The 15,214-nt window shown below is 33.7% G+C and overlaps 1 protein-coding gene across 1 annotated transcript in view; it reads left to right on the top strand.

Annotated features, from left to right (window-relative positions):
• Positions 1-15,214, top strand: part of if (integrin subunit alpha inflated) — an 83,455-nt gene that overhangs the window by 45,511 nt on the left and 22,730 nt on the right. The window contains exon 4 of the mRNA XM_018537596.1: positions 8,234-8,399. Coding sequence (XP_018393098.1) covers positions 8,234-8,399 — 166 coding nt within the window. The remainder of the gene's footprint in view (positions 1-8,233; positions 8,400-15,214) is intronic.

Below are 15,214 nucleotides of genomic sequence, written 5' to 3'. Positions count from 1 at the left end.
CAGTAATTAAATATATATCGATAAACAATATTAATTATACACTAATAATAAACAATAAAGTCAATAAATATATATTTTTTACACACTATACCTAAAACTATGGAATTTAATAGATTATCAATTTGTACGTATTCCTATCAATAAACTATATTGATCTCACAATCATACAAATCGATCACACAAATCGTATCTGCAGATGATTATTTTCAAGTTCTGTACATGGTGAGCCATCGACTGGTTGACAGATACTTGGACCTCTTTAAACAGGTAAATTTTGGACGAACAATTTGAGGTGCTTGGCCGCGATCCCGCTGGACCGTACTGCAACCGCATGATGTATAAATAATGTTGTGACTCACTGACCACGAAGTGAGTCAACCTCAAAACTAAGACGATCTGCTCGCGCAAAACCACCTTCGTCTTTTAGACTTCACCTTCATCACGTAAATATCTCTCGCTACTGCTACTACTCTATTATCCTGTCACTTGTGAGAGCCGTTCTCGCAGCAAAAAGCCGGGAGAGTCAGGCGAAGGATATTCCTACGAGAACTGAACAAATTCAGACGAAAGAGTCATTTCCGGATAATTTATCGCGCTTTCAAAAGCAGTAGTCACCTTTTGTTTGGTTAATCCTTTTATACGGAATACAAAATATATTCAAACGACTCTTTAATAGTAAAGAATTATATTCATAAAAGTTTGTGACAGAGTTAAATAAATTTTTCAGTTCACAGTCAATCTTAGCAGAGTACAGACGTGTTATTTTTTCGCTTTAATGTCGTCGTTAAATATAAGAATATGTATTCTGACAAATGCAACAGCCTTTATACAAAAACTGTGTGTAGATGAGTCCATCATTTAAGATTTATTACCGATCTATCAATCGTTTTAATACATTTCTCACTTTAAAATGGATTCATCTGTCAAGATCAATGATTCTGATTACTGCACTACATTTTTATTTGTACTTCTGAAGAAGACTCAATCCAGGAGTCGAAACATGTCAAGTTATTGATTTGAAGATCTGCGATTTAAAGACTTGCGAGACATTGTAAAGTTATTAATCTTTAATTCTATTATTTATTATTATTTTTTAATTCTATGTTTTTTGTGTTTTTTGACCATTTGATATTTATTTTACGGTTTGACTACTTCAATAAAAAGAAAAAAATTTTAAAATTCTCTGACTCTTAATTTGTCTTTTTAATTTACCATTAGTTTTAAACTAAGAGTCCTTTACTTTATTTATTATTGTTTTTATAAAAAGATATTATAAAAATAATTAAATAATAATTGATAAAAATAATTTAAGAATAACTATAATTTTTCAACGATTCATGAAAAAGACGGTTTTATTGAAATCTAAAGATTTAGTTAGATACCAATCTGAAAATAATTTTATTGAGCCAACAAAATAATTATACGTATATAGGATGTTCAAACTAGTTGTTAGAATGTCAAAATTTTTTACAGCTCATCGTGCTTAAGTTTTTTACGTAATTATTTCACACAGCGATCTAACACGATTATTTTTAGGTTTGTAGCTACCTAAAGTTTTAAATACTTCAACAAAATCGTTGTTATGTCATTATTATGATAATGAATATGATAATACGGAAACATAAAAGGGAGTGAAAATTAATAATTTCTGAAATATATATATTTTTTTACATCAGAGAAATCTTGAACACGCGCGTGCACGTTTAAATTATTAAGTCTTTTTTCGAGTGAGTAAATTTTGGTATATATACTTATACAATTAATTGCAAACTTATATACAGTTAATGCCATCATTAGTTCGTCAACAAATGTCCGTCGCTTTTTCTTCGTGATCACGAAGAAAATTTTACGAGTAATTCTTACTTCGTCGTCATTAATTTAATTCGGGATAAACAAAATATCTTAGAGTTATATCCAGGAGACGAGTAGTGTACGATGTTTTACGACGGCCATTACCAGGCCATTTCGCCTAAATAAAATCGGCTTTTGCCTGTTGTTTCGTTTTTACGTGCAACTTTCCATGTGTTTTACCGTTCGTCAAGTTCCGGGTATGTCTTCACGGTAGCCATTTATGTTCCTTCTTGCAACTCGAGCGAGAGAAATATGTAAGTGTATGTCGCGTTAACGTTAACGACAAACTAAGTCGTAGGTCGAGAACCGTGAGAGCATAACTCCATCATTTGTGTAAACACGGAGTAACGTACTGCTGGATTTCAAATACGTCTTTCGTAATTTTACAAAATAGTCATCTTTTTTAATGTACATACGTTTCAAAATGTGCATACATTTTGCATATAATGAAGAAACGAAATATCTAAAACACCTCGGTAAATGTAAAACGCTTCATCAAATAAAAATATTGCAGCTTATTATTCTTGTAGCCGTTGAGTCTGATCGAAAAATTTGACGGAGAATTATTTGCTGCGATTCACAGAATAAGAATCTAAATATGAATGTGAATTTGATGAACCCTTTAAATGGACTGTCAATCAGTTGAAAATGCTGTTCGATCTATTCGAGCGAACGGCGTTGCGTGTATTCGACCCGAGATGACCTCGTTCAAGCCCTCAAAATAACTTTCGCTTCCGTCGATGCGATACCCGTCAAACCCTTTTTTCTTCTTCGGATTTATCGATTGACCGCAGATAAAGCTTAGCGACGCGTATCGGTTCTTGCATTAAAAAAGTCTCATAATTTATGAATAGATCACGATGATTGATTTTGTGATCAATCAGCAGACGAAGCTTCTTCGCTATATTACATGAGTGTTTCTCATGAAACACGCGTATTTAATTATTAAAAGTGTTCTAAATATTTTCATTTTAATGTTTCTAGCTACATACTTGCGTTTTCTCTTATAAAAAAATACGAACATATTAAGACTGACACAGCGACATCTATAACGAGCGATTATTCAGAAATCTCTGAAAGATTTTCACATCTGGCTAAATCAGGTCATCGCGTCTTCTTCAGGAAACGAAGAAAACCGTTTATATTACTCGAGTTGAAAATAGACTGGTGCCTGCTTGTTCCAAGGTTGAATCCGCTAATGCGGCCTTTACGGTTCTGAAACTTTACGATTCAAAGACATCCAGTTCTGGCCGTCCTATTCTTTATTACGTTTGACCTTTATTGTTCAAACGTGTAACGCACGTATGCACTCAGGCAACCGTTGCCGCTATAATAATTCTAAAGTGCGCTCTGATAAGTGCATCGAGTACGGAAGATCTTGCTTGACCAAGCGAAACGATGCTGTAGATTACAATAGCGTCTCGCTATTTTATGCGCGTTGTATCCGTAATGCACTTGCCCTGTAACGGAAATGAATCTCGAGTCGATGTAAAGACATAAATCCGAAAATGCCTGGATTTTCAGTAGGAAGGATTTCTCGAGGAAGAGAGCCAGCGCAAACGTCTGGAAAATGTCTGTGAGAGAACAACTTCTAATCTTTTAAGCGGTCTTATGTTTCCTAAATATTTCGTAGGGTTTTGCGCTGTTGAAGAGAGGATCAGGCAAAAAGGGAGCTCGTTCACTTTAACGGTCTGTTTAAGGGCGTTTCGTGCAAGGACCGGCGAGGAAAAAGCCGCGGCGGCGTGGCGTCCTATACGGTTCTCGCGCGTCGGTGAAAGACGAGGAAGAGCGGCCGAGTGAAGACATTAAAGGTACCGTGTCATTAACCATCTTTAAGCTCAAGTGGTCCTTTTTAATGAAGAGTAGATCTCCGTGCAATCGGAGAAGAAAAGCGAATGAGACGAGGCGGAACGCGCGCGCAGCAGACGGATATTATTATTCCCTTCCTCCTGTTCTCTTACAATTAGTCGCACGTTACTTTCGTCGGGGCAATTTCATTGCCGTGAGCTTCCTGCCGCACAAAACGCTTATTCGAAAGCGTCCCGTACACACGTATACACCACACGTCGTTACTTCCCCTTAAATTCTTTCGCGCTCTTTAATGAAGCGCAAATCGCGAATCGGCCACACCTTCGAAATTTCGCCACGTATAAGCTTCGTTCGAACCATCACGTGGTCGTCACCGTGTAGTCTCATTGTCTGATGTACGGTTATATTATGCTGTCGATGTTTAATTATTTGCAGAATTTCTTCGTAATCTTCGTCATATACATCGTTACACTATATCTTTAGAACGGTGACGTAAAAATTAAATTTGGATGTTCTGTCGCGAAATTATTTATATTATTATTTAATTTTTACAAAATATATATTGTTTGAAATAATTCAATTTTAATGTAAAAAATATTAGAAAAAAAATAGATATTGCAGGAATATATTTTCGATTTTGGTTTTTTATCTTTTTTTTTTTACAAATTTTTAACATGTGTATGACGTACTTTGTACAACGAAAATGGTCTGTTCTAATTTCTCGCGGTATTGTATTGAATCGTTGCCCTAAATATATATCGGGTTTCATGGAACTAATTTCCGGCTATTAGCAGTGTTTGTCCATGGCAATTTGGTTGCGCAAAAGCGGTGAGGTCGAGCTGTTTTTTCTACCAATCAAAGACTCGTCTTTAGTGGCGTATCGTTAGAGGCATTTAGATTCTTCCGTCCCCTTTAACGAACCGCGACTTATTTGCACTTTTGAAAATTGTGAAGCATGCGTTATCGAAATGCATTCTTGAAGCATTTTTAGAGATTGACGCTTCGTTGCATCCTGCGTTATCTTCGTAAATGATAATTTATTATATATTTTCCAACAAATTATTATTATTCCTAGCTTTTGAACTTTTAATTGTACACATATATATAAAGGATTCCTTTCGTAAACATTATAGAATTCCTAATGGCATATGATGGATTGGCTTTTTAGATGGACCGAATGTCAAAGGCAGAATTCGTGTTTGTTTCTTATACTAATCAAATAATTTTTATTTTCACAGTAAACAAAATTCTAGTACATATTTTTTAACACAGAGAGAATAGTTATATCGTTTAATGAACACACAATGCATAAATTAAAGTAAAAAAGAAAGAAAAAATGAAAAAAGAAAAACCTTTTTACAGTACATTAAACAGGTCGAAAAAAAAAATTAGATTAATATTTAATTAAAAATGGAGTAACAGAAAAATGTATAAAAGAGAATTCTTATTTTGTTACCTCTTGTTTCTGTTTCGTGCAAATTTCTTAAAGTATACCATGTGCGAAATAATACATTAACTTTGTCGGCAGATCAGACTTATCAGAGACCCGTATCGGTGAACTGACGATGAACGATTTCGGCGTTCACAAACGGGTAGATCGTGCGCACTAAAACGGACTTGAGCGATTGAGCTAAACTGGCGCAATGGATAAATTGCGGCACTTCGGCGCGTCTTCTTTTTCTCGTGTCCTTCGTCTTTCCTCTTCGACGATCGTCGATAGGCGGGCAGCGTGACGATCATTACATTCAATCGGTAGGCCGGCATCGTTTCAAAAGCCGTGTTCTGCCGACGTGAACAAAAACTTTCGTGGAACAATCAGTTTGGGTACTTCCTCGCGAAGTAGACCTTGTCCACAAATTTGAGGTACGTCAATAATGACGCGTCGTTTAAGTACAGTTACGTTCCTGATTTCGTCTAATTAGTCCGCTTGAAACAAAACGGATCGTCATTAAGAGCGTCTCTTTTCGATAATGTCCGGAACCTCAGATCCATCAGACCAGTCTGATTATATTTTCGCTGGATAACGACTTAATCAAGACAGAGAAGAGTCCTTTTGTAATTTTCGATTAAGATTGGGTCACGGCGACCCTTTCAAGAGGGATGCGTATAATGACGTACCATTGTAACTTGCCTTAATTGACTCGCAATTAATAATGCATGATTGCGTGAGTGCATAGTTTTGTGTGATCATTACGCCCGTATATTTTCGCTCTGCTAAGAGCTCGGCTTCGTTCACGCGATCTTCGTGCATGCGGAATCAGCGTGCGTCTTGTTAAAGCTCATTTATACAAGTAGCCTTGAAAAATAGTTAAAATGTTGGCCAGCAGTGACAAATTATGCAATCGCATAAGAAACTAACGTGCTATTTCTAAAGCCACACAACGTCTCGAGACAATTTTTAGACGAGAGAGATGAAATTTTATCAACTTTATTATAACCGCACAGTGCAGAGATATGAAACACAATACCGACGTTTTCTTGACACATTCTAGAATGTCTTACAATAATAAAAAGGACTATGTTACACAACTTCGTATGCTATGTCTATTGGTAGCCTTCAGAAACATTTAAAGTATTAGCAAGTGATACATACAACGCGGTTCTTTATTTTCTTGATGAGGCTACACCCGCGGTAGCACTCGAAGAATGTAACCGCCAGTTGCCCCCAGTTGTGATTTCAACAGATTAATCGTGCTGAGATGTGCAATGTACTTCGCGATAAGTTGTCGGGGCAGATTGCGCGTATTTCGAGAGATTTATGACGTAGACCTGAGGCATCAGGCATAAATACCGTCGTTATACGCTTGCACGTTACGTCGCGTTATTAAGGCCATCAGCTGCTTCTGGTTGGTTGGCCAAGTACAGATTGACGTAATGCGACGATCATTGTGCGTGAGAGACCTCGCCGTTGGATCGGGCCGTCTAACAAAATAGTTTCTGCAACCGTGCCTCGGACCGGTCTATCCAAAAGAAGACATCGTCAGTGATAAGATCTTGCTTGAAATTCTATCGAACAATGTTTCACAATCATTCACATGACTCTAATGTACTTTTAACGATACACGCATCAGAAATTAAATCAAGAAAAATTGTTTTTACCTTGAGCTATCAGTTATATTTTATGTCGCAACTTTAAAAGACTTTAACGCGTGTATAACTGTATGTATACATACATATATTATATATACATTCTATGTAAATATATATACATATATGTATTTATATAATGTATTATTTTTATATATAGTTTGATTTCAATTGTATCTCCAGTTATACTTATAAATATATACTAAACTTTTTAAAGTTTGATTTAAAATTGTGAATTTATGATGAATAAATATACAAATAATATGAACTCTAATTTTCCGCTAAAATTAATATTTTAAATAGCGTTTTTAATGCTATTTAAAAGAAACCGTGAGTTATATTATGCTGCAACTTTAAAGAACTTTTTATATATACATATTCAATGTAATTGAGAGTCGAGTTTGTTTTTATTATAACTGTATCTTTAATTTTACTTAGACAGATCTAAAATTTTTAAAACTTAATTTAAAATTATGAATTTACAGTAATCAAATAATAAGAATTCTAATTAATTTTCTGCAAAAGTCAACGACTTAACGTCATATTTTTTAACTGAAAGAACATTTTTTATTTCTAGAAGAAATAGATTATGTGCAATAGATTGTAAGATCGTTCGTGCATTACTGGAATGGAATCAAATTACAGGTTGTTCATGTAAGGCATATTTATGGGGGAATGCCTAAAGCATGAATTTAGTATTAATGATACTTGCCTGCAATAATCGAATGCTTGGTAATGCATAATGTTTAGCGGCAGCGAAAATTATGCAGCAGAGAAGTGTTTTTACCTCTAAGGAGTCATCAAAGTGTACGAATTGCGTGAATACATCTGTATCCCGTGGAAATCTCGTACACCTCTAAATACGGCAATGATCCGTGTGAATTGCGCAATGTGCTTCCCGCGGTTAGTAAACACGTCTGTATTCCTGCTGTACGTTTATCGTTAAATGAGCCGTTAAGCATAATAGCAATACTGCAGTCATATTTCCCCCATTGTGAGAAACGGAAAGGTATGCGAAACTAATTAACGTAAAACCTACCCAATTTATCGCAGCCTCTTTACGATTCTACAAAGAGAAGATTCTAAAATCTTGCGGTCATGCCGAGATAATTGTGAAACGGTTGTATACGGCAGAAATCTATCTTCAGCGATTTACACCGGTATTTCCACCAACACAGTTCAGAGTTAAATGGGAAGTGAGAATCGAGTCTTAATGCGCGATTTGTCGACGGTGATGCCGTCACGTATAGGTGCGACTATAAACATACCACGACATGCGGTTTTAAGTTCGTCGTACGCGCGTTCTCTTTTCTTCCCGGTGCGCAACCGCTTTTTAACGACCGGCGGAACCGGCAATCAGCTGTGTGCGTGTTTTAATTGCGATCGAAGCGATCGTTAGAAAGTACGAACAACCGCGTCTCCGTAATAAAGGCAGTCGAGAGCTCGAGTCGTTAATAGCGACGTAATCTCTGTTTTATGTTCGCAGGCATGCGCGCCCAGGTACATTTGGTTCTCGGTGTCACAACCCAAGTATGATGATAATAGATGGAATAAGGATTCTACAGTGGGCAATAGGAGAGAACCGGTAGGAACATGCTGGATCGTCTCTAATAACTTCAACGAATCACAGGAATATTCGCCTTGTCGCACGAGTAAGTTAAAACCATATAACGAATTTTAACATCCTTGGTAATATTATTAAGATATATTTTATTGATATTTTATTGATATTTATTAAGATATATTTTATTGATATTTTAGTAATAATTTCGAGAAGAATATACTAGACTAGTCTCAATCATATAATTTTTAATGTCGAATAATATCTAAATTCTAGAAGTTTATTAAATTAAGATTTGTCACGCAGTGTGGGTCTTCGGAAAACCCAGAAAGTACATTGTTACATTGCTACCGTTACAAGTTACAGTAATACTGATACATTTTTTGATAACATAACGATTACATTTTTTTGGGTAATAGTAACGAATTTTACAATTGCTTCTATCATTACTTTTTATGTATTGAATCTTCAATAATTTTTGGCAGATATTCATAATTCGTTCTTACTTCAAAACCATTTTAAAAGTAGAATCTTTATATACTACTATTTTAATATACTATAGCTCTGTGATTTAATGACGTTTTAAGAATGTCATAAATCAATCACAGAGATGTATTAACGTAAGGACAGACTTTATGAATACTAGTATTTAAATTTTGACGGAACTGATGCCATATATTACAATATTTATTGTGAAAAATATCCTCAAACGGATTGTGTTCCAAGATCGAAAATTTAATTGACCCATAGTTTGTAAAACTGAATATGTATATATAATATATATATGAACTCACTATAAAATATTATTCACCAAGTCATAGCTCGAATTCAAAAAGTATTTCTCTTTGTAGCTGTTTTCACATATCGGTCATTATTGTTTATTGCTTTATTAATATTTAAATAAAAAGTATTGCAATTTTTTTAAAACTGATCTTATTTCAGCATTTAAAAAGTAACAAAAAAAAAATAACGAATTGTTTCTTTTTAAATAACGATAATAGTAACGAATTACTTTTGAGAATTAATAACTGCTAATGATAACTAATAGTTATTTTTAAAAAGTAATTTTTTTATTTCCTGAATAGAGTATTCAGGAAGGATTGAAAAAAAGTGTTGGATAATAATGATCAAATCTTGAAAAACTAATTTTAATGAAATATTCGGTTAATATAAACAAAAAAATAGTTTTATACTTTTTTAAATATTTTATAATTACCAAATGCGGTTGGTTATATTATTATGTTTAATAATACTTGCTACATATTTAGAAAATTATTTATGTATATATTTTTTATTATATATTAATCATATATTGATTGAAATTATTTTGCTTATTATTTAAAAACTATCACCATATCTTTTTTCAATATATATATATATGCCTTTCTCTGATAGGCTTTTGACAAAATTGATCGTGATTTATTATAGGGTCTCTATTCTATATTTATTCTCAATAAAAATAACATATTGTGCACATTAATTATTTTTGTACTTACATGGCGGCCTGAAGTACGCGATTTTATCACGTGCCTTTGTCCCTTCAATTTGTTAACAAAACGAAAAACCGTTCTCTGAAAATTTCCGTTCTTGACGAAAGCTTTGCCTCGCAGTAAAATAAACAGAGTGATGCACGAGCGACTGTTTAATTTCCACTCTCACCATTCTGTCCGTTGCCGGTATCGAACTTTCCCTCAAGAGTAGTACGATTTATAGTACGCGCGTCGGCGTCGTCGTCCGGATATAGCTTGGTTTACGAGAAAGAGTGGAAAAAAAGAAAATATCTTTCGAGATTTTTGTACATCTGAAACTACCTTCGCAACGTGAGTGCTATAAACATTTGTGAAACAAGCACTCTCGAAGACGCAAGACAGAGCCGACGTGTCCTCGAAGTGCAAGAGGGTAGCTCCTCTTGTTCTTCTCGCCGAAGATCTCATGAGGACGAATTTTCTCTGCGACACGACAAGGCTCGCAGCCTTAAGGTTGTGTTCTCTAAGTATTGCGACCGTAAATACGTCACGTAACAGGATACTTCCTGTCGACGTCGTAGGTTTGCGATGTGTGGTGTCTTAATGACAAAGGACATATCGATTTTCGGCACCGCACCGTATCGCTCAACTCCTGTAACTTCAAATCGATAACACTGTGTGACCGACTTCAACTTTTAAAATTTTCCAAAGGGCGCGTGGGTTTGATTGTATCGGGAACACGGCCCACTATCATTTTTCCAAGAGATTTGGTAAAGTTAGATCGTAGAAGAATGGGGTATTGAAGTTATTAATTTCGAGGAGTACCAGTTGCGCTATTATCATGGTTTTGAGATCAAATATTATCACAAATACGTGCACATACATACACATACACTCACATTTATGCGCTCGAGCGCGAACTTTGTTTTGCAAATATATGAGATAGCATTAGATAGTAGGATCTGTGAAGCTGGCACGATATTCTGTCGATATCAAAAAAATTACAACAGTTCCAGTAGCACTTTTTATAGTTCTACAGTTCTACCTAGAAATAAAAAATAGTTTCGCAGTTTTAATATGAAAAAACTAAAATTGAAAATATGGCGTGCTATCTATGCGAATCTGGCACGTCAGATTTCCTCTAAAGTACGAGAAAAAAATTGATATTTGCACTTTTAGCAACAGTTCCCGATAGTTCTACTAAAAACCAACTATGATATGCATTTTCAAAATAAAATAACAACATTTAACAATTTTTATACATTCTATATATAGAAAATGGCACCAATATCACTTTATAACGCGTTAAATAAACGTAAGAATGTTAATTGTGATTTCAAATTTTCTCGGGAAACATCAAGTTGAAAACTACCGTATATTAGTAGATGATATGATGACCGCTTTTAAGAATATTGGCGTTCATATGTCATTGAAAATCCATTTTTTACACCACCACCTTCAATTCTTTGAAAAGCAACTTGCTACAGAGTCAGACGAACAAGGTGAAAAATTTCATCAACAAATCATGCAGATGGAATGTCGATACAAAGGAAAATCTCTACTTTCCATGATTTCTGATTTTTGCTGGTCAATTGCTGAATAATAGTACATAGTGTAACAGTGGAGGATATTTGTTTATTGCGCAGCCGAGCACGAGCGCACGAGCGTCCGTGCCGATCTATAAACAAATATGCCCCCACTCGTTACACATAAAATTTTTCATTACAAGTGCTCGTCGTAATGTGCCCTATACAGCAACGTTTTTGCTCTGGCACGACATTCTGTCGATATCAAAAAAATTATAACAGTTCCAGTAGCACTTTTCATAGTTCTACAGTTCTACCTAGAAATAAAAAATAATTCCGCAGTTTTAATACGAAAAAACTAAAATTATATATATATGTAACCTCAAATCGCGCTACCTGTATTCCTCAAAATTTATAACTATAAATTGATTCCCCATTTTTGTACGATCTAACTTTGCCAAATCCCTTGGGGAAATGGTAGTGGGCCGTGCCCCCGACATAACCAAACCCACGCGCCCTTTGGAAAATTTTTGGGGTCACACAGTGTAATTAATGTTGACTACAGTTTACATCACAAGCACAGAAGAATATAACTACAAGCATCCTTAGCAAATTAAGATGTTATACATATATTATAAGAATTTAGAAAGATGTGTGGTTGAATTAAACGGAATTTTGGTTGAAAATAGACGAATTAGAATTTTTTGGTTAATTCTACTGGATTTCTATTTATTATAAAATAGAAATCTAATTGATACTATCAGAACTTTCTGATTTGTTTATTTTCAATCAAATGTTTTTCTCATTTTTTTTACAATCAATTAGATATCTACCGTTTTCAGGAGAAATAGAAAATAAACGTGTAAATAAACATGATTTTTTTAAATTTTCTAAGATATTTTAAAATTTGCGATAATCATCTAGAATTTCTCGTAAGTTTTTAGAGCAATCGCAAACTAAACTAAAAAATTACCTTATTTTATTTTAAATATATCTATTTTAAATTCACTTTCCAGCTTCCTAGTTTATGGGTTTCGTGTTTTTATTTCTCGTGATAAAATTACTCTGGTATTTTCTGATAACATTCCTTGAAAAATGCCTTATTTAACTTTTATCTTGTGGTTATCAATATGCAGAGACAAAGACATCGTTGGACATAATAGAGAGAGAGAGAGAGAGAGAGGGAGAGGGAGAGAGGGAGAGAGAGATTAGAACATTCAAATTTGAGTCCAAATAAATATATTGCTTCATATAATAATTGCAATCGGAAAATCCATTTTTGAAGTATAAGTTTTCTCTAGATTTTTTACAGACATCAGATTGGATCCGTCAATTCACAATTTAATTAAATTCCAGAAAGTTTTTTATGTGGAAATCTTACAGCAATTTTTATGCAGCCAAAGCTATATACAGTCTACATTAGAATAATTTACGAGTTTTTCTTCGTTTATTAGGACACAAATAACGACGCGTGTTTTTAGAATCGCACTTTCCTGCAATTAAAGTCGCGCGCTTCCTCACGCGCGAACGAACATTTCGGCAACCCTCTCACTATTGCGTGCTTTATGACGCGCGAACTGACGTATTTCCGGTCGTTCGGAGGAGGACTCAAATATTTGTTTTTTGTACATATTGAATTAAACGCAAATTAAAATTGAATAATTAAACCAAATAATATAATTATAATTCTAAAATCATTAGTAAATAACTGATTATAATAATTGTTAATAACAAAATGATTATAATAATTGTTAGTAACAAAACTATTGCTTTTTAATAATTTGAAAATTAATTTAATTTTTTTAGACATAAATTTGTCAATAAATGTTAATTTTACTTTTTATTCTATTTATTATCAATTGAATTCGATAGTATGCTTATTTTTTTTCTCTTTGAGTTAATAATTTAAGTTATTTTTGTGTTTATAAAGACCCAAATTATAAATACTTTATTATTAAAAGTGTATGAAAATATATGAAAATTTTGTATTACGTTAATTAAAATTAACTTATTTCTTTATACATAAAATTTGCATATCGATAGCAATATTACAGTGTCACCCTCAACATTGATGTTCTGGTACTAATAAAATTTCTATATTATATGACAAAATATAAGATTATATATAAAGATTTATAAGCTCTTGTAAAAAGTACAAGAAGAACCTTTTTATAAAAGTGACGTTAGATGCGTATCTTGGCGACTTTCCAAATAAATATTACTAGAATTCGCCGAAGCAAAATCTTCGCGGAACACATAAGTACGGAAGCGAACCCGCAGTCTCGATGACGACGGCAACGATGATGTGAGCTCATCGTCCAGAAATTCCGCAATGACCGCGCAATTAAACAATTTGCAGAAGTCGAGACAAGCGAACGAACCGCTTGGTGCCGCTTTTCCCGAGAATCGTAGAACCTTTTTAGCGAGACGTTAGATCTCACCCAGAGTTTACAACGTCGTGTCAACGTTACTTTAATACTCGTCAGAGTTGCATCAAGTCACTCATAATCGCCTTTTCTGGAATCAAACGTCCATCACTCTGCTGTCTGTTTGTTTAACCGTTGTTGTCCACTGCGAACAAGTAGAGGCGACAATGAGGCTATCAGTAACTTTCATCTGTAATTTTCTTCGTAAGGTCATCGTAATAGATCACTCACAAGTGGTGAAAAAGCTTCCACAATAAAAAGTTTCTTTATTCTTTAAAAAGATATATACTATATTAATATAAATATTACATAGTTGTTCCATAAATTTTATTTTCACGAAAACTATATCTTTATAAATACAATAAAAACAATGAAAGTGTATACTTGTTTCATGAAATTGATTAACAATAAAATTAAAATATTACTATTAAAAATGCTCACCTTTTGCTTTTACCTTGAAGCAATCGAGCTTTAAATTCTTATAGTATACAAAATTTCAATGATTATATTAAATAAATTTTTTTTAATCTTGATATTTAAAACTAATTCTTTTCTCTGAAATGTAAACAAAAGAGCTTGTTTAATTTTATTGAAATGTAGAAATTGTGAAGGCTGATTTGAAAGCAGTACTTAGCATCGAGAGTCAACATGCTGCAAAAGTTTGAAGCTGACTGTTTGTAGAAATTTATGAAGTCAAGAGATAGAATTTTTAATAGTACTTAATTTTTCTATTGTAATTGGTTAATTCAACAAAATGAGTATACCTACACATTGTTCTGCTATTTTTAGCTATGAAATAAATTCATTTTTCTTACAAGGAAACTGACCCTCTCCGATTTTAATAAACTTAGGATATGTTAAAACATATTATATAGAAATGAAAAATAAAAATTTTAAAGACAATAAATTTGTTAAACACAAATATACTTAAACTGTTTCTCTATCTCTTACACGATACTGACAATTCTGACAAGTTAAAGAGAATAATTACGATTGTAAATTAATTTCGTCTTCGCGAAACGCAATTATGCGGAAATTAGGTGGAGTGAGTATTATACCCATGTTCTGCTTACATTTTATAAAACGACGGCTTGATTCTATTTTGAAGCTCGACTTCTGCCTAACCTGTGAAAATGTAATTTTTAATCTATATTTTCTGCAATTATACCATAATATTCATTAAAAGAAGATGTTCTATAAAGTAGAATTTACGTTTTATAACTCATTTCGTAACATTAGTTGCGGTTACTTTCTAATTAGCTACTTCTCGTAATTATTATCTTATTATCTAATAAAAGATATATTTTTTATCTTGTTGCTACACTTAATTAAGTCTCGAAATAAAAAGAGCAAGTCAGGTAGAGATGTATGAGGAAAACATTTTTCACATGCGCAATTAACAAAAGGAAGATAGCAATGGAGAATTGCAGTAAGTGCATTCCTCGATGAAAGGCGCCCACTCGCTCGAGTGGTTGAGAAGCATTGGAA

Source organism: Cyphomyrmex costatus, unplaced genomic scaffold (assembly GCF_001594065.2).
Source record: "Cyphomyrmex costatus isolate MS0001 unplaced genomic scaffold, Ccosl1.0 scaffold100, whole genome shotgun sequence".
Classification (NCBI taxonomy): Eukaryota; Metazoa; Arthropoda; class Insecta; order Hymenoptera; family Formicidae; genus Cyphomyrmex; species Cyphomyrmex costatus.
This window is presented reverse-complemented; position numbering and strand designations above follow the sequence as displayed.